We start from the raw sequence: 20911 nt of genomic DNA, 5'->3' as shown, positions 1-20911 counted from the left end.
CATACCTATATCTCCTGTATTATTTCTTCCTCTTTTTGTGAAGTTTCTGATAAGTATGTTTTAGCTCAGATTCTCCATCTTGTAAAAATCCTAGGACTGAACTGTCTGTGGAATTAATGAGCTCCTTGTCACACAAAACTTTGTTGAGATGAACTGAGCATTGACTAGGTAATTGGACAAGAAGGATCCTTCTGGGCTTCTATTATAAATAGTAATAGCAATGAAGAAAATAATACTAATGATAGTACAGTTATAATAATCATAATCATAATAGCTTTTTTCATTTGCAGAACATTTTATAGATTGCAAATCTTTTTCAAGTACTCTTTCTAACTTGATCTCATTTACTCTATAAAATTGGTAGGGTGGATATTATTTAGGATCCCGAAGTTACAGGTGAGGTCACTTGCTGAAGGTGACTGATAAAAAGAGGTTAAAGTAATTTCCCTTTCCAAAGGGTGCCTATTCCACTATGTACTGCTGCCTGAAAAAGAAAGGAAACTTGCGCTGAAAACAATTGATAACACAGCTTCAAACCATTCCCTCCACTAGGAGAAAGAGGGCATTCATTAATTCTTTACTTCTATCATCATTTAGTACAAAATTCCTAGCAAAAAGGATGGTTTGTACAGGCAGCACAAGCAGAACATTAGAATTTGTTTAAATCATTTTAGAATCACAAACTCTTAGGGGGTATCCTGGAAACTCCTCTTTCCCCTCCATTCCAACACATTCTACACTAGGACAAATGCAAAACTTAGAGGTTATTTACACAATAAAGAAAAGAGTACTAATAAAGTAGACTGTGTATTTCTGTCTCTAGATTATTATGCCCTAAAAAGTCAATTTATATTTGTTTACAAGTATTCATACATAGCTACAAAACCAAACATTTTTCAGTTATATCCCTATTTTCAAACAAGTTAAACATATTCTGTTCCTTCCTGAAATTACCTTTATGGATTAGGTAGTGAATTCTATCTTAGTCATTGCAATGGTATAAAAATCACAGACCTGGACATTATTTATCATACTACAAACTTGTTTTAAATTGTGGTGTACAAATTTAAATACCAAGTGTTAGCATATGTTTTATCTCATAATGACAGTTATAAAATAATCATGAAACCCCAAAGTTACCAATAGATGTTCAAGGTATCATAATGAGGCTTCTGGAAACACAGTGGAAGTATGCCAGCAGTGTGGAAGCCAATGGAAGTTGAAGTGATAGGGATTAAAAAAGAATTCGCCTATTGTAAATGGTCTTTTTACTAACATAGAGCCTGCAATTTAGTATATTTGGATAAGTAATGACCTGTTTTACACAGGTTATTCAAATAGAAATTAGGTAGAAGCCTGTCTTTATCCTAGAAGGCTAGAGCTTAAAGAGTTTGGAGAAAAATAATTTTATTTATTTAAATGTTTATTCAGTTTTGAGAGAGGATGAGCGGGGGAGGGGCAGAGAGAGACAGGGATAAAGGATCTGAAGTGGGCTCCATGATGACAGCAGAGAGCTTGATATGGGGCTCAAACTCATAAATGTGAGATCATGACCTGAGTATAAGTCAGACACTGAACCAACTGAGCTACCCAGGTGCCCTGAGAAAAGCAATCTTAAAAAACAGAACAAAGTTCTGTGGGCCAGGAGATGAACGATATGGCAATGCTGAAGTCATTGCGACATTATTTTTTTTTTTCTGAGTGTTATTTCTAATCCTCAAGGCTTTTCCCCTTTTCTTTTTCTTTTTTTCTTACACTATGTAAAGTTTTTTTTTTTTTTTAAAGATTCAATTTTTTCAATCTTCCTCAGAATGTAAACTCTGAAAGATCAGGACTTGATATATTTGGTTCTTTTATCCCAACTCAGATTCCAGTATTCTATAAGTCAAGAGCTCTTAAAAGAAAAAAAAAAAAGACATTTAATAAGTAAATTTAAGCATCTCATGGTTTAGTTCAATAGAGTGAGCATTTACTAAGTTTCTGTTCAGAAGGTATTGGACCAACTGCTAGGGAGACAACTAGGGTGTATCTGTGTTCCCTGAAATATTGGGAAAGGTAGACTTTGCCCACTGGCCTCAAGATACAAAGGCAAATTCCTTTATAAAAGAAATGTTAAACATTTACTAAAAGATTTTAACAAAAAGGTACATCCAGTTATACACAATCAAACTGACGAACGTTCATCTTCTCTCAAGGTTTAAAGACCAAATCCTTATCACAGACTTTGTAAATGCCTACTGATCTCATCAGAAAAGACCTCAAGTACTGAGAAGCTGTCCAACTTGTGGTAGTAGATATATGTTTTCTAAACTTCTATTTCTTGCTTGAAAGCTCAAAAATTATCATTGGCAACAATAATTGTCCTTGTTTTCCTGAAAGTGACAGATGCATGTTATTTATTTTTGAAAAAATGTCTATCAAATATGTCTGAATAACCATAGTTTGCCCATCTTTCTTTCAAGTAAAAATAGTGTTCTATGAAAATAAAAATAAAAATATACTAATTCGGCTTTTAACTCAAGCACAGAAGTGTTTTCATGGAGACAAATATACAGTACTCTCATATTCAGCACATGTGCTTTGAACATACTTCTTTCTTATTTTTTCACACAGAATTTAAAAAGTGAACCAAAGAGTTAGACTAAAGTCAATAGTTTTTACTGCTTTATTGAGAACACTCTTAAGTGACACTGGCTTTTACAGTGTGGTACCGCCGCCTTGATTCTTCCTAAGACACCCGCACTTTTAACCGCCATGGTTTTTGCACCATTGGTGCAAATGTCAGCACAGTGAAAGAGGCAAATATATATTAGCATTGCCATGAAAATGGCTCCGACCTGGCCGATTACTGAAAGGGTCTCAGGAACTACCAGGGGGTTTGAGAACCACACTTTGAGAAGCTGTAGGTGTTAGCGCCTACAGAAATCACAGTTCTGTTTCTCCTCAGTTATTAATGCTTGAAGCTTGAAGCTTATTATTATAGATTTGATCACTGAGCGTCAAAGAAAATACATGCCAAGACGTCGAACACATCCAAAAGATACACCCTATTGCGCGTGCAGCTCCAAGGCTCACAGAAGAAGAAAACAGCTCTTGGGGAGGGGGTACAGGATTCAGACCTCCAGCCTGGGCTTGCCGTTGCCAGTGGCAACGATCGTCGCCGGCGGGAGTGCGGCCATCGATTAGTAATGTCTTGCGTCCGTCACAGGAGGTGGGGGCATGGCTGGAGAAGGAAGGCCTCCCTGGACTTGCGGTCGCCGCGTGTTTTCGGTTGCGAGGTGGCTCGCTCGTTCTGCGATCTATTGAGAGTGGCTTCCGACAGCTCGGGGTTGATGTCGGGGAGGGAGGGAAGATGGCGGCCGTGGCAGCGGGCGGCCTGGTGGGAAAGGGGCGCGACATCAGCCTGGCGGCCCTGCAGCGCCACGACCCCTATATCAACCGCATCGTGGACGTAGCCAGCCAGGTGGCTCTGTACACTTTCGGCCATCGGGCCAACGAGTGGGTGCGTGCGGACGCGACGGGGCCGTGCAGGCAGGGATGGGGTGGGGACGGGGTGGTCAGACTCGGGGCTCCAGAACCCGGTGAGGGGGACCAGACGCTGACGCCCTGGAGGTGGGTGGAGGTGGATGGTGGTGGATCGCGGCCTGAGGCCGAAGCTGTGGCAGTTGGACTCCTGGGCCGAGGGTTTTGGGGGAGAGGGAGGCCGCTCTGAGAAGCCACCTGAAGTTGGGGAAAAGACTTAAATATCTACGATACCCCACGTGGGGAGACCAGACCGATCAGGGACGGGACCCTGAGAGCTGAAGGAAGGAGGGGGCCCTGATGCTTCGAGGCCGGAAGACTGATGTACTACGAGAAAGTAAAGCAGGGTTCTGTTACAGTAAAACGTGGCCGTAGGAGAGGCAGAGTTAGAGGACGGATGGACAAACCGAGTTCTGGCTCTGGAACATCTGTCTTAGATGGGACGAAGAGAAGTGAAACCTTGGTAGAAGTTGTGAACTCAGGGAATACACCAAGAAAAGAGCAAGCATCGGGAGATCAAGGACAAAATGGGGCTGGGTCTAACACTTCGAAGGAGGCTGACGCTCTTGGGATAATCATTACACCACAGCCTACCAAGACCAAAATGGGTTTAAAATCTGAGTCCGTTTGGGAGCTGAATTATTTAGTGCACTTTTCAAAGCAAAACCCCAGTAAATAGCAGTGGGATGAAATTTAATTTTCCTCACAATTAGAATGGGGTAGGAGCACAAGACACTTGAGTCCTGTTGCAGGAATTACTGCGTGTGATTCTGTAAACCCACCCACTTGAATATTGAGATGTGATTTTTCTCTTTTCCTCATATTGATTTTTGTCCCAAATAATATTAATCCATCCATTATATAGCCATCCATCATTTTTAAATAAGTTAGAAAACAGTATAAAGAATAAGGCCTAGATTAATGGATTTCAGGTGATTTTTTTAAATGTATTCTCCAAGACATCAAAATTCAAGCAAGGAAAACATGCATATTGAACAAATTCACATATTTTTTAACATTTGCATTTGTAAATGTACATAGCCTCCTTATCTCTAGTGTGGATCTTGAGCAGTCTGTAATAAAAATTCACCTGAAAATCATTAACAAAAGTAAAAAGATTAAAAAGGAGACCCAAAAATGGGGGAGAAGAGAATAGCTTTGCCTGAAGTTCTTAACTGAGGAGATTTACTGGAATGGAGCAAGGAATTTAGGTCTGTACTCCTAGTAATCATGCAAAAAAGGAAAATGGGAGAGCTCTTTAATATTCATTGCTCTGTAATAGAAAGTATGCCACTTGGTCAGGAGAGAGGTTATTTCTTCCTAATTTTCAGGAGAATTTGTCACCTGGGTCTTTATTTAAAGGACATTAAGCAATGTACTGGATAATTTCATCAATGAAAATTTAGCAAAAATAGAAGGATATTCTACACCTGTATTGCTATTATACTGCTCTAGTAAAAAAAAAAAAAAAAAGGCCGAAGGCATGTGTTAATTCTATCAAGGTAATTTTGTAGTAGATAAGGACAGAGGATGTATAGTCCTGTGAACTGACTGGACAGTGGGATTAGAGTCTGGAGAATCTTGAGATATTGTTAACATGTAGAGGAGAACATTAATCATGGAAAACAATTGTCCCCTATATAGGCTTTTGACAAGATCTGTGTGATAGATACCTGTTAAAATAGTTACAGAGGTTTATTAGATAGCCAGTGAAGTCCTTCTAAAGCCTCATCAAAAGGCAGAAGTGTCACAGTGCATTATTTACAGGAGTTATGTTTTCCTGCTTCCTGGACTTGTTGCCTTCAGACAGGGCATATTTCATTCAGTAAAAGGTCATTCTTTCAAAGTACTGATCTTCAAGGCTGTGGTAGCCGGAAAAAAGAGACCTAGTTCAGATGCAGAGCAGTTGCTGAGGGTAAATGGTTTGTCACCACTCTCTCCATATGCCATCACTTGGCCTCAGGATGGGACCCTTTTGAATATAAACCCAATAAAAGTTTAACGAACAGTCTTGAGATTGGAGGTGAAAGTATATGCAAGAAAGCAGATGGGATGTAACGGAGGAGAATTCTTTCGACACTGTAATAGATGAAGAATGACTTCAGGCATTCAGAGCAGGAGGTATTAGTAATAAAGGGTAGATAGAAAATGAGGTACTTGAAGGAAGGATTAAGAAAGATTATGTCATGACTGGGATGGGAATTTTAGAGCTGGAACTACTTCCCATTATCTGGAAAGACTGCTCCCCCCAAATCCCTATGTGTCAGTTGAAGAGTATAACCTTATTTATTTTCATGTCAGTCCTCAGAGCAGTGGTTTGTAACTAGTTTTGACTTTGTCTCCAGGGAACTTGTTGCTGGCATCCAAAGGATGGAGGCAAGAGCTGCTGCTAAATACCCTGCACACAGGACAAGCCCCTGTGACAAAGATTTATCTGGCCCCAGATGTTGAAAGTGCTGAGTTTGAGAAATTGCTTCAGAGTGACTTTTGTCCTCTTGTTTCTAGCTAGTGGTTTTCTAAGTTTTCTGTGTATCGAAATCACTTGGAATTTTAAATGGTGTAACCTGCCAGATCAAAATCTCTGGGTGTGAAGTCCAGGCATTTGCTATTTGTTAAAAGCTTCACAGTTGACTTAGGTGCTACATGCATGACTGAGAGAGACCGATTTATGAGGATAAATGGAGACCTACTTTTTCATTATATTAACATAGATAATCAGTAATGCAGAGATTGCTTTGGGTTGTTTCAAAAGTGCCAAATACTATGGCAAGTCCCAGTAATTTGCCAGCTAGCACTGTTTTATATTCCATTTTATTATTTTAAATTTTGAACTGCTTAGTTTTTTTAATACATGTTAGATTTTATAATGAAGTGTAATATTAAACCATTAAATTGTACTTTTAAAATTTTAGCTAAAATTCCCCAGAACTATAAACTAATGATTTAACATAGAAGTCCTCCTTGCCTGGAGGAGCTAAGGAGGACCTAATAAAATCTTGTTCTAACTATACCCCAGAACCTCAACCCTGGGCTTTGCCCGGGGGGGGGGGGGGGGGGGGGGAATCTGGTTACCCTTGGATAACTCTGGAGGCACCAGGAAAATGCATGCATGAATTAGAGCTGTTCAGCTATGATAGATCAGAATTTACATTAACAAAGTCCTTTTTATCCAGTTGTAACAGAGCACTTAAAATATGTTTTCTCAAAAAAATATGTGTTTTCCATCAAGATCTGAGTGGTATAGACTGGTTCTATCTTTTCAGTGGAGAAACTAGCTAAGAATAAAGAATAAACTAGCTAGCCCAGTGTGACCTGGAAAGAACCCTACTCTGAGTATTCATAATCAGGATTTAAGAAATCCCTTATACACTTTAATTCAATGCCGATGACAGTGCTCATGGTGGGCAGTGGACACAGTGGATTTTGTTTGGTGCAGACTTACCTAGTTACTTGGGTCTGGATCCCAAGGAAAACTCCAAAGCTGTTGCCTGATGATGTTCATTATACAGGGAGACCAGACCGGTGGTATTGGGGTGTGGAAGTATGGCCCTTAGCCATTCACAGAGAATTTCTAACTTTTTAAGGACCTGTTGCAATTGAAGATGGCCACAAATTCTTTAACACTTTATCAAGAGGGGGGTCCATTACCTTGAGGACCCTGTGCTAAGTGAAATAAGTCAGAGGAAGAAATAACCAATACCATATGATTTCACTTATATGTGGAATAAAAAAAAATTGCTTATTACCAGTTGGAGAATAATTTCAGAAGAAACATGCCTTTTATATTTCTGATTCTGGATTTTCAAAACTAAAATTGGGCATTAAAGTATTTTTTATTTTTATTTTTTTCAAGAAAAGGTAATTTCTATTACTACTTCATGGAGGAAGAAAGGAAACAAGTCAAAAGCTTTTAGCTTTATGTGTACCGATCCATAGAAACATCCTGGTTTGGATCACTAAGATGAAACAGTCCAAGGTCAAATACTGGAAGACAGAAAAGTGTTTTGGCCTTGCAGCAAGTGCCCCTAGCAATACATATAGGCTCTTAGTCTAGTTTCTTCACCAGTACATATCTCAATTTCAGTTTCTTATAAATGTAATAATACCAAAAATTTAATCTCTACAACTTTTTTTTTTTAATGTTTATTTTTGAGAGACAGAGTGTGAGTGGGGAAGGGGCAGAGAGAGACACACACACACACACACACACAGAATCTGAAACAGGCTCCAGGCTCTGAGCTGTCCACACAGAGCCCGATGCGGGGCTCGAACTCACTAACCAGGGATCATGACCTGAAGCAAAGTCAGATGCTTAACTGATTGAGCCACCCAGGTGCCCCAGTATTTACAAATTATTCTTAAAGTCTCTGTGGAATAGTAAATACTTGCTGACTGTACCAGTTGAACTTTAGGAATGCCCACAAATTTTTAGACTGTTTGGGTAGTATTTATTGTTCTATGGTAGCCATTTTCTCAATGATTAATATTGTGGCAGTTTAAGTAATTCTTAGAAGTGCACCCAGGATATAGATTTCTCAACAGATAGGAATTAACCATGTTTGTTTACACAAGGAAAGGTAAGTAATAATGTTTCTGTATCTTTTTTTTTTTAATTTTGACTCAGTATTTTTCAAAGCACAGTGGCAAAAGACCACATTTGAGAAATAAGGATATTTTTCACAGTACACTGAAGTGATTTATATGAACTTTACAATAAATCCAGTTTAAGGATGAACTCTTACTTTCTTACCAATGTTTATGTATTAGAGAAAAGACTGACTAAAGTTGCTTTCACTGTTCTAAGTTATTTCTAATTGCATATTCTATAATAATGAGGATTACAATTCTTGTTAAGTAATTTACTCTTAATATCCATTTGCTCTTAAAAAACAATGTTTGGTGATGTTTGATATAATTTGGGGCATAGTGGATTTTGATTTCACGACTCCTGATATAGTTCTATGGGCAGAGAATATGTTACTGAACTAAGGCAGTGGTTTTCACAAAGCGTGCGTGCATCAGAGTCACCTGACAGCTTAATAAAAAAGGGTGCTAGGCAGCACCCCAGCATCTGATTCAATAGGCCTGGGGAGGGGCCTAATAATTTGCATTTCTAATAAGTTCCCAGGCGATGCTGATACTGTTGATGTGGGAACCATACTTTTAAGACCCACCGAACTAAGGTGACCAAGAAAATTGTTGAAATCACTTGAGCTTGTGAGAGGATCATGCTTCCAATGTTTTATGTGCCTTTATATATTTTTTTAACGTTTTATTTATTTTTGAGACAGAGAGAGACAGAGCATGAACAGGGGAGGGTGAGAGAGAGAGGGAGACACAGAATCTGAAACACGCTCCAGGCTCTGAGCTGTCAGCACAGAACCCGACGCGGGGCTCAAACTCACAGACCGTGGGATCATGACCTGAGCCGAAGTCGGACGCCCAACCAACTGAGCCACCCAGGTGCCCCTTATGTGCCTTTAAAAAAGGCATGTAGGGCACCTGGCTGGCTCAGTCGGTAGAACATGTGACTCTTATTCTCAGGGTTGCAAGTTTGAGTCCCATGTTGGGTGTGGAGATTATTTAAAAATATATCTTTAAAAAATTACCACTTGATATTATATACCCTTGTTCTTAAAGAGTATATTTCTCCCACAACTACAGTGTACTTAAATTTCAAATGATTTTGATAATAGAGATTAATAGTAAAATATTAGGTTAAATGGAATGCTGAAACTAAAACATGTAAATAACAAAAGTACCTTTGAAATTCTGAATTATAACTTGTTTACTGTTAAAACTTATTATGCATTATATTGATAAACATTTTCATCATGGCCTGGGCCCCTGTCTTCAGAGAGATGGAAGAGAGCCTTTCCAAATGAACTGAAATGAGTTGAACACTTTCACTTTACCACTTAACCAGTTTCTGTGACATTTCTTGAGTCCTAGCCTGGCAATGTTTCTAACTTGATTTCAAAGATCCAAACTAGACTCTAAATATTCCACACCACGTTGGTGATTAATTTTTCTGAAAACTACAGCATTGTTCCACTCTTCTATGTTGTAGTCAAAGTAGAGTTATTATTGGCAGATCATCTGCTCTCCTAGGTGACAGGATATGGCAAGAGATAATGAACCCAGAAAATAGAAGCGTAATGAAAGGCAGACATGAGTGATTTGCGCAGCTTGGCATATACTCCGCTCACAGGATAGAGAAGGCAGCACACTTTTAGTCTCCTCTTTCAAATGAAATCCATGGAGCAAATTTTTGTATTGTTTTAGCCAGAGGTGTGTTGCTGTCCCTGTCTTTGGTGAAAAGAGATAATGACAGTTTATTTTGTAAACGACAAAAGGAGAATGGATGCTTCCCGATGTCGAATCAGCAGGGCTACTGCCAGGCTGAGGCAGTACTGCTTTCCTCCTTGTCCTAGGAATATTACATAGATTGGCCCTACTTGAAATGGAATGTTCTCTAGCTTCTGTGAAAGTTACTATTAATGAAGAAAAATATATATATTTTGCTGTGTTTTTTTTTTAGGAAAAGACTGATGTGGAAGGAACTTTATTTGTTTACACAAGGTAAGAAAATTTTACTTTTACAAAGAAACTGACAGTCTTTGAAAGAATATGTTGACTCCATTGTGTCCCTCTTCCTCAAATGTAGTTTTATTTCAAAAAGAAGAAAAAAACCTGAATCTTAGTTTGAAGTTATTAGTTGATATAAAGAAGAGAATACTGAGTAATGTCACCTGGTAGCATGTGAGGAATACTAATTGCAGAATGTAACTTAAACTCCAATACAGACAAACTTAAATCTTGGTGTTCTTTTATATATATATGTATATATATATATATATATATATATATATATGTATATATATATATATATATTTTTTTTTTTTTAAGTTTATTTAAAGAGAGACAGAGACAACATGAGTGGGGAAGGGGCAGAGAGAGATGGAGAGAGAATTCTAAGTACTGCCTGTGCAGACCCCGATGTGGGGCTTGAACTCACTAAACCATGAGATCATGACCTGAGCTGAAATCAAGAGTCGGATGCTTAATCGACTAAGCCAGCCAGGTGCCCCTTTGCATTCTTTTAAAAATAGTATTAAGTATTTATCCTTTAATTCAAATTAATGGTACAAGGTCCTTGAATATAATGCATTGGCAAGGAGAGAAGTACACTATTAAGAATATCAGATTATTTAATCATTATTTGGAAAAAGGTTTTATTGGTCACCTCACCACCCACCCGCCTTTGACTCTTTAAAGAAATATGCACCAAAATTAAAGATGTCTTTGAGTCTTCCATTATATAGTTAATAGAATGTGTTTCAGGATAGATTTAATAAACTCAAGTTTTTTGTCATTTGTATCAGAAATTGTTAACATCATATATGGGCACAGGTACATGTAGTATGTATATTGTCTTAATAGCTAAATGTCTTATTCATATAAAATGTCATAGCTAAGGCCCATCATTGTCAGTGGGAGGACAAAGATAAAATACAAAGGCCTAGTACAAACCCTCTTAGAGCAAAGTTTCTTTTTTTTTTTTTGATATTTATATATTATCTTTTTTTTTAATTTTTTTTTTAATGTTTGTTTATTTTTGACAGAGAGAGAGACAGAGCATGAGCAGGGGAGGGGTAGAGAGAGAGGGAGACACAGAATCTGAAGCAGGCTCCAGGCTCTGAGCTGTCAGCACAGAGCGTGCTGCAGGGCTTGAACTCACAGACTGTGAGATCATGACCTGAGCTGAAGTCAGACGCTCAACCAACTGAGCCACCCAGGTGCCCCTAAGTATCTATTTTTGAGAGAGAGAAACAGCACAAGCTGGGAAAGGGGAGACAGGACCTGAAGCAGGCTCAGCACTAACAGCAGAGAGCCTGACACTGGCCTCAAACTCACAAACCATAAGATTATGACCTGAGCCAAAGTCAGGCGCTTAACCAACTAAGCCACCCAGGTGCCCCGAGAGCAAACAGTTTCACTGGGGAGATAGAAAATGCATACACACACACACACACACATACACACAGAGAGACACACACGCAAGTATATATTTTTTACACATTCATATTTAAAGATACCCCCCCCCAAATAAACATAAACCCCAATACAGATAGCCTATCCTCAGGGCCAGTTGATAGGTTATAAGCAATGAATAGGCTGCTGTGATTCTGGAAGGCATTTTAGAATTGTTGAGTCTCAAGTAGGCCTTAGGAATAAGGTAGTACTTGACTTGCATAGGGGAGAGGGAAGGGCTGTCTCAACAGGAAGAATTTTGGAAGCCGAGGCATAGAACCCAGCGTGGTGAAGGAACAGTAAGGAAAATGACTTTTGGCTGCATAGAGTTTTTACTGGTTTATGTTAGTTAGGAGACAGTGAGGGTGAAGAGATTTTGCTGGCTTAGAATGTCAGACTATGGATTTTGACATTTATTTTCTTAGCAGTAGGGAGTCCTTGAAGGTTTATGACCAGGGAAGTAATAGAGTTCTGGCAAAATGTGTGGGGTAAGTCAGTACATTAGCGTTATGAAGATGCACTGATTCCAGAAGTTGGAGTTAGGACATTGGACAGATTATTGCAGTGGAGTAGATATGAGATGAGGAGGGGAGGGACTAAAATGGTAGGAGTGGAGCTGGAGAAGATTTCTTGAAACATCGCACATATAGAAGGAGTGATGAAATTTTTAAAATAAATTTAAAAAATGGAAGTTTTGAAAGGGAAGACTGAAAAACTGACAGAACCAGGAGCAGAATGGAAAGACAGGAGGTCGAGAATCTGGGCTGAAAATAATTTTATTTTGAAATAACGATTTTGGAATGATAGCAGGGCATTCAGGTGGAGATGCCCGGTCCCGGTCAGGGATGGAGATACAGAGTTTGGAGTTATCTGCCTTAATTTGGTCATTGAAGCCATGAGAGAATGAGTGTTCTCTGAAGGACAGGAAAGTGACAAAAGCTAATGGTCAAGTTTTAGGGCCCCAGAGAGATCGAGAAGAGCCAGCCGTACAAATATAAGCAAAATGAGAATGGTACAGAGGCCAGATGTGGGCACCATGCAGGAATGGTGGAAGAGTGTGCAGGTACAGGTGCAGGCGGAGGCCATAGTGGGAGCGGAAACAAAGGAATGGATGAGCGAGGTAAGGAGGAGGTCCAGTTTCTTCAAGGTTTCAGAAAAGTGGGAGTGCCCAAGAGCCTTGGCTATTTCAGTTTACATTCCAGAGTACCAGAGCATACCACCAAGTGAGTGTCTTCAGTAGAGTGTAGATTACTCTTGAGAATTCTGAAGTGTGGAAAGAAAACCAAACGGTTGAACTCTGATATATGCTAAGCACACACATGACACATTCTCATTCATTTTTCATATGTATTAATCTTTTGAGAAGTGAAAGAAAAGATGTGTTCATATACATTAATGATTTATTTTAGGGATTTTTAGTAGGGTCTCTCTCTCTCGTCTGCAGAAGATTAACAAATTATACATTTTTGTACCCCCCAAAAATGTAGATTTTGCATTCTCAGGTATTTCTTAATATACTCTGAGTTCCAAATGGAGCTGTCAGTTAAACCATTAAGTTGAGAAACAACTCTTTCCCTGTTCCTTAATCTCTTCCCCAAATCTAACTCCTCAACATTGGAGCTTCTCCCATCTCTCTCCTCTCCCCACCGCCGCTAGGGGGGAGGTGCGCCAACCCCCCTCCACTCCCCACCGCCGACCAGATAGATGTCAGATTCTAGCATGTTGAGGTCTTTTCTCAGTAGAGAATGACAGAAAGCTCATAAAAGTCAGAAGGGAGTGTTTAGTACAGGTAATGGAGCTGCTGGTGATAATATTTTGACTTCTGTTACGGATATTGCTTTAAAGCAACTGGCACATTTATCCCCTGAGCCTATTTTATAAATTATGAGATGATATAATAACCATACTATTACAGAGGTGAGGTCCTATTGTGATAATGAAATACTTGAAGAATCAAATTCTGATTCTGTATAAAAACACCTAAAACACTTAAAAATTATTTCTTTATTTCCTCCCATGGCTTGCTTTCTGTGATAGAGAGTTCATAGAGACACCCACTGGTGATTTTTGAGCTTGACACTTCCAAAGGACCCTCTGTCAGAGATCTCTGGAACTCACTTTTCATACTTTCTGAGAATTTAAGTTGAAATGATTGTCATGATTATTTCTAGTATTGGTTGTATGCCCACCTCTGCTTTACCTCTTTGTAAAATAAGTTACACAATGATTGCCTTCCATCAACTTTAAAATTGGAAGTCTCAAAAGAAAATTCTGTAGGTGGTACTGTAGCTTTATTTTACTTCTTTATTAGCATTAAATGGCTAAGGTGAAATAAAATTAAAACATGAACACCTTTTCTTCCTATTGCTCACAACATTTCTGTGGGTTTGTTACCCTGCTGCCCTAGTTTCAAGTAAATAAATGAATTCTGCTTGCTTCATTTTCAGCATAGAAGCATTTGGTGTTTCATTTGTCACCAGAAGTTGCACAGTTGGATTACTATATGGCTGTCACCCAAGAGTAGACAAATGCACATGTAGTTGGTAGAGTTCTACTTGGTGTAAAATTTGGGCTCTTTCTGCCTGACAGAGTAGGCACTGACAGTTTATTCAATGAAACAAAAAATAAAAATCACTAAATGCCACATTTTTATGGAGAAAAACTTTTATACTAGTTTATCTGTGAAGCTGTTTGCTTACTTCTGTAATGTTTTAATTGTACTGAATCTCTTTACAAGTTTGTTGACCAGAGTGAGTGGCATCATTTCTCTAAATTTCAAACTGACGCTAACATTTTCTATGAAAAATTTCTTCATAATGATTGTGATGTACATTCTCTATTAACTATCAAGATTCTTCAAAAGTGTGTCTGTAATTTTTTAAAGTGGTTAATATTCCTGCCTTAAAGGAATTTACAACCTAGATAGGGAAACAAGATATCTCTACATACATAGCTAAATGAGTAGGACTTGATTTTGCCAAAGGAACAGCAATGGCAGTCATGCTGTATGTGTTACATATGAAGTGGTGCATAAATTAGTATGTTAATTCTATTAGTCAATAGTAAAGAATCATTGCTTTAGGAGCACCTGGGTGACTCAGTTGGTTATGTGTCCGACTCTTGATTTTGGCTTGGGTCATGGGATCGAACCCCACATCGGGCTCCATGCTGAGCATGGAACCTGCTTGGAATTCTCTCTCTCTCTCTCTCTCTCTCTCTACTCCTCTCCCCTGCTAGCTCTCTCTCTCTGTCTCTCACTCTGTTTCTCTCACTCTCTCTCCGTCTCAAAATAAATAAACATTAAAAAAAAGAAATCTTAAAAAGAATCATTGCTTTGTATGTGTACAGTCTGCTTGCACAAAGCTGTATATATATATATGCAAAAAGGTTGAGAGACATTCAAATACTAGTTCTACTAAAAGTGTACTTCTGTTGAATAACTTGTCTTTTGATATCCTCCCCACCCCTTGTGATTTTTAGGTCTGCTTCTCCAAAGCATGGGTTCACCATTATGAATAGGTTGAGCATGGAAAACAGGACAGAACCCATTACTAAAGACCTGGATTTCCAGCTCCAGGACCCTTTCCTTCTCTACAGAAATGCCAGATGTGAGTCTTTCTTAATGCATTTGGTAGTTTTATTTCTGCAGTTTGGCCAAGTGTTTTAAATTGTACAATGGATGTGTTTGTGTTTGTGTTTAGTATCAGCATCAGTTAGCTTGGGAAATGCATGTCCCGTTGAGAGGGAATATCTTCTTCCTTGAGAAAGTTTAAATGAAAACAATGTGATATGATGATGGAAGTATTTGAACCCTGTCTTTTGCAGCTAGACCACTTTGTAGTAGAACCCACTGGAGATTTTAAGCCTGAGCAGGGCTGGTTGAGGTGAATTCTTGGTCAGGAGACTGTAGAGGGACAGACACATAGGCAGTGTACAGATACAGAATTAGTGATTCAGCTAGTGGCACTTTTTCCTTATGTATCACTTGACTGAACATCCTGACAGGATGTTTGAGGGAGAGGGCCTATATTCTAGAATTGCCATCTTTTGAACATATAGTAAATGAAAAACCAAAGCCAAAAGAGTTTTGCTCATTACGAATTTCATAACACTTTATAATGTTCAACGTTACATAACACTTTGTGGTATTAGATAACTAACTAGGCCTTCTCTGATTTGAAATGAGGTAGCAATGACCTATCCGATATTCTCTCTCCATTTTACTCTTATATCTTATCTGACCATTTGTGTTGAACTATTGGGCAGCCCAGAGAAGAATGATGAAAAGTATATAAACTGCAGGAACATCTCCATACACAGAAAATGAGAGCATCCTTAAATACAAATTGTATGTGCATGCACATGATCTGTGCTTTGTGCGTAACTTGCAGAAAGACTTTGCAGTTAGGAAATGTTTTCCATACGTTTGCCACCTTGCTTTTGAGGTCAAGGTACAAGAAGTTGCTGACTGTATACTCTTCAGTATAATTTTAATAATGAATGTAATGCAAATAATATTTAATGTTTTAACTTCAGTGAATTGTTTTGAAATATAGTATTTTAACTTATATTCACATATAATTAAGTTGTCATGAAAGGTGGTCATCTATTATTTAGAGAATACAGTTAAATTCTTATGAGAAAAAAAGCCATTAAAACTGTAACATGACTTACCAATGGTAAGTCCTGTGAAGTAAAAAATTTAGTAATATAGGGAAAATTTTGTTCTTTACTCCTATTTCTTTGGTGGGAGTGTAGTTAAGTCAATTGTAGCTTATAGGTATTTGAATTATTTGTATGCTTATAGTTCTGTCAGGTTTTATTTTTTTAGATTATTAGATTCTATGCCAAATTAATATACAATTAAAATCCTAATAAAATAACCACAAAAATAAATATAAATGACTTTAGTGATTTATAATAATCCTTTTTGATTGCTCTTACTTGGGATAAATACTTGGTCTAGTCAGTATAGATGGTATTTTATTGTAAATTCTTATCACAGTATTATGTATTATATATCACATACTATGTCAAAAATATAAAAATACAAATTCTCGTTAATGTGGTTGATTTAAAAAATAGCTTTCCTAAGTCCCACAGGGTTTATCTAATAAGAAATACTGTTTGGATATAATAAACCTATTAAGCTTTGCCGTGGCTTTATACTAGGGTCGCCCCAAGCTGCCTCTGCTCTCTAGTAGGGTCTCCCCAAGCTGCAAGCAGCCATGGAGCACTGGACATGTGGCCAGTCTGAATTGAGCTGTGCTGTGAGTATAAAATACACACAGATTTGCAAAGACTTACTATCAAAAAAGAATGTAAAAAAATCTCATTAATAATTTTATATTGATTTACCTTTTGAAATGATAATATTTTGAATTATTGAGTTAAATAAAATATACTATTAAAATTAATTTCACCTGCTTCTTTTAATTTTTTATTTAATATTACATATGTGGCTCACATTTGTGGTTTATCTTATATTTCCATTGAACAGCACTGTTCTAGGCATTTTCATTTATTTTACCATATTTTGTAATCACAATTTTGTAGGGTAGACATTTTCACCAGATGAGAAAAGTGAGGCTGAATGAGATGACAGACCTGACAGAAACCCATAAATTCTGCTTTTTTTTTTTTTTTTTTTTTTTTTTTTTTTTTTTTGCTTTTTCTACATCATCTGTACTGTTCTCTGCACTATTAAACACGAATGCAAATTGAAGGCAGCCTTTGGGATGCATAACAAATATTTCTAATAATTTCCATAAGAAAGAAATGAAATTGGTTAAACAACAAAGAATGGTAGGGAATGGATCTATTTACCTTTCTGGGTTTATTTGCTTTTTATTTTCTCCTTAATATCTGGTACTAATTGCCTTTGCAGCCGTAGTCTTTGGTTTTTGTTCATTTGTAAAAGCCTTTTCAGTCTCTGACATCAAAGGTTCACAGAAGAGTTTACCCCAGGTGCTTTCAGAGTCTCAGATACCTCTCAAATGTTTCTAAATTCAAATACTCTATGTAATGATTGCTTATGGTTTACATATTCTCTGCTGTCATATAGATTGTCCTTTGAACAATGAACCCAGCTTCACTCAAGAATGGTTTTTAAGACTCTATATCCCCCAAGACCTGTGTAATCAAGAATCTTCTCTGTATGGTCTTGGCATTTCACTTTGGTCTAGGTGTGTCATAGGCCATGTTTGGACATTTCAGCAGGTAAAGTTGATTTAGGTTTGTGGTGAGTTTTCTCTTGGAGTGTTTTAGATTCATTAAATTAAAAAAAAAAAAAAAGGTACATAGGGAGACAATTAACCCTGCCTTGAATTGGATGAATTTAGAAGAGCAAAATGAAGTAAAAATCTTAAAGTTTCTTCAGTTAATAAAAAAACGATGTTTAACAAATAAGCAACTTTGAATTTTGACCAAACACGAAATATATGCTTTTATTATAGTAAGGGATTTATAGCTTTTAAACTTCGTTATAATAAGGCTTGACCTATATAAGCTTTAAAAGTAAATAAGACAGCTGTTAATTATGGACTGAAATTCATTTCTTCCACAAACATTTACTGAGCATTTGCTGTCTGCCAAGTACCATGTCAAGGCTTTAAATGGGTTATATGACTCTTACGACTTTTTCTTGGAAATTCTTTTATTGTTTAAAATTGAGGAGACTGAGATTCAAGAGATTTAGTAATTTATCAGGATCCATGACAGTTTTGAGATGGAAATAACATTTGAACTGAGAAAGCCTAACTTCAAAAGCCCAGGACCAAGCAGTGAAAGCACTAACATATCAGTGATGCATTTGAGCAAAGCTTACCTTTTAAGAAATACTTAATCTTGGGGCGCCTGGGTGGCGCAGTCGGTTAAGCGTCCGACTTCAGCCAGGTCACAATCTCGCGGTCCGTGAGTTCGAGCCCCGCGTCAGGCTCTGGGCTGATGGCTCGGAGCCTGGAGCCTGTTTCCGATTCTGTGTCTCCCTCTCTCTCTGCCCCTCCCCCGTTCATGCTCTGTCTCTCTCTGTCCCAAAAATAAATAAAAACGTTGAAAAAAAAAATTAAAAAAAAAAAAAAAAAAAAGAAATACTTAATCTTTTTATTTTATACTTCAAAGTTTAAAAAGCAAAGTTTTGGGGTGCCTGGGTGGCGCAGTTGGTTAAGCGTCCGACTTCAGCCAGGTCATGATCTCGTGATCCGTGAGTTCTAGCCCCGCTTCAGGCTCTGGGCTGATGGCTCGGAGCCTGGAGCCTGTTTCCGATTCTGTGTCTCCCTCTCTCTCTGCCCCTCCCCCGTTCATGCTCTGTCTCTCTCTGTCCCAAAAATAAATAAACGTTGAAAAAAAAAATTTTAAAAGCAAGGTTTTTCAAGGCTGGAGGCATCACAATTCCTGACTTCAAGATGTATTACAAAGCTCTAATCATCAAGACAGTATAGTACTGGCACAAAAACAGATACATACATCAATGGAACAGAATAGAAAACCCAGAAATGGACCCACAAACATATGGCCAACTAATCTTTGACAAAGCAGGAAAGAATACCCAATGGAATAAAGACAGTCTCTTCAGCAAATGGGGTTGGGAAAACTGGACAGCATCATGCAGAAGAATGAACCTGGACCATTTTCTTATGCCATACACAAAAATAAACTCAAAATGGATGAAAGACCTAAACGTAAGACAGGAAGCCATCAAAATCTTAGAGGAGAAAGCAGGCAAAACCCTCTTTGATCTTGGCCTCAGCAACTTCTTACTCAACAGGTCTCCAGAGGCAAGGGAAACAAAAGTAAAAATGAACTATTGGGACCTCATCAAGACAAAAATCTTCTTCACAGTGAAGGTAACAATCAGCAAAACTAAAGGCAACCAACAGAATGGGAGAAGATATTTGCAAACGACATATCAGATAAAGGTTAGTATCCAAACTCTGTAAAGAACTTATCAAACACAACACCCAAAAACCAAATAATCCAGTGAAGAAATGGGCAAAAGACATGAATAGACACTTTTCCAAAGAAGACATCCAGATGGCTAACAGATACATGAAAAAGTGCTCAATATCACTCATCATCAGGGAAATACAAATCAAACCCACAATGAGGTACCACCTCACGCTTGTCAGAATGGCTAAAATTAACAACTCAGGTAACAACAGATGTTGGCAAAGATGATGAGAAGGAGGAACACTTTTGCATTGCTGGTAGGAATGCTAACTGGTGCAACCATTCTGGAAAACAGTATGGAGGTTCCTCAAAAAATTAAAAATAGAACTACCCTTTGACCCAGCAGTTATCCAGAGGATCCAGGTGTGCTGTTTCAAAGTGGTACATGCACCCCCAGTGTTTATTTTATAGCATTGATATTGACAATAGCCAAAGTATGGAAAGAACCCAAATGTCCATCGACTGATGAATGGATAAAGAAGATGTGGTGTTGAATGCTGCGAGGGGAGAGGGAAGATGGCAGTGTAGGAGGACGCTGGGCTCACCGCGCGTCCTGCTGATCACTTAGATTCCACCTACACCTGCCTAAATAACCCAGAAAACCGCCAGAGGATTAGCAGAACGGAGTCGCCGGAGCCAAGCGCAGACGAGAAGCCCACGGAAGAGGGTAGGAAGGGCGGCGAGGCGGTGCGCACTCCACGGACTGGCGGGAGGGAGCCAGGGCGGAGGGGCGGCTCGCCGGCCAAGCAGAGCCCCCGAGTCTGGCTTGCAAAAAGCGGAGGGGCCTGACGGACTGTGTTCCGACAGCAAGCGCGACTTAGCGTCTGGGAGGTCATAAGTTAGCAGCTCTGCTCAGAAAGCGGGAAGGCTGGAGGACAAAGGGAAGGAGAGCTGCTGAGCCCCCGGACGACAGAGCTCAGTTTGGTGGGGAACAAAGGCGCTCGCCAGCGCCATCTCTCCCGCCCATCCCCCAGCCAAAATCCCAAAGAGAACCAGTTCCTGCCAGGGAACTTGCTCGCTCCGCGCAAACACCCAACTCTGCGCTTCTGCGGAGCCAAACCTCCGGCAGCGGATCTGACTCCCTCCTGCTGCCACAGGGCCCCTCCTGAAGTGGATCACCTAAGGAGAAGCAAGCTAAGCCTGCCCCTCCTGCCCCTGTGCACCTTGCCTACCCACCCCAGCCAAGACGCCAGATCCCCAGCATCACAAGCCTGGCAGTGTGCAAGTAGCCCAGACAGGCCACCCCACCCCACAGTGAATCCCGCCCCTAGGAGAGGGGAAGAGAAGGCACACACCAGTCTGACTGTGGCCCCAGCGGTGGGCTGGGGGCAGACATCAGGTCTGACTGCGGCTCCGCCCACCAACTCCAGTTATACACCACAGCACAGGGGAAGTGCCCTGCAGGTCC

At 39.1% G+C, this 20911-nt stretch overlaps 2 protein-coding genes across 26 annotated transcripts in view; one reads left to right on the top strand and one right to left on the bottom strand.

Annotated features, from left to right (window-relative positions):
• CACNA1C (calcium voltage-gated channel subunit alpha1 C) overlaps window positions 1-20911 on the bottom strand; it is a 767747-nt gene that overhangs the window by 716862 nt on the left and 29974 nt on the right. The window lies entirely within an intron of this gene.
• DCP1B (decapping mRNA 1B) overlaps window positions 3231-20911 on the top strand; it is a 68224-nt gene continuing 50543 nt past the window's right edge. The window contains exons 1-3 of the mRNA XM_025930655.2: window positions 3231-3502; window positions 10064-10104; window positions 15037-15164. Of these exons, the coding sequence (XP_025786440.1) occupies window positions 3353-3502; window positions 10064-10104; window positions 15037-15164 (319 nt within the window). The 5' untranslated portion in view covers window positions 3231-3352. The remainder of the gene's footprint in view (window positions 3503-10063; window positions 10105-15036; window positions 15165-20911) is intronic.

The sequence above is a fragment of the Puma concolor genome, chromosome B4 (genome assembly GCF_028749965.1).
Source record: "Puma concolor isolate L17-30 chromosome B4, mPumCon1.1.hap2, whole genome shotgun sequence".
Classification (NCBI taxonomy): domain Eukaryota; kingdom Metazoa; phylum Chordata; class Mammalia; order Carnivora; family Felidae; genus Puma; species Puma concolor.
This window is presented reverse-complemented; position numbering and strand designations above follow the sequence as displayed.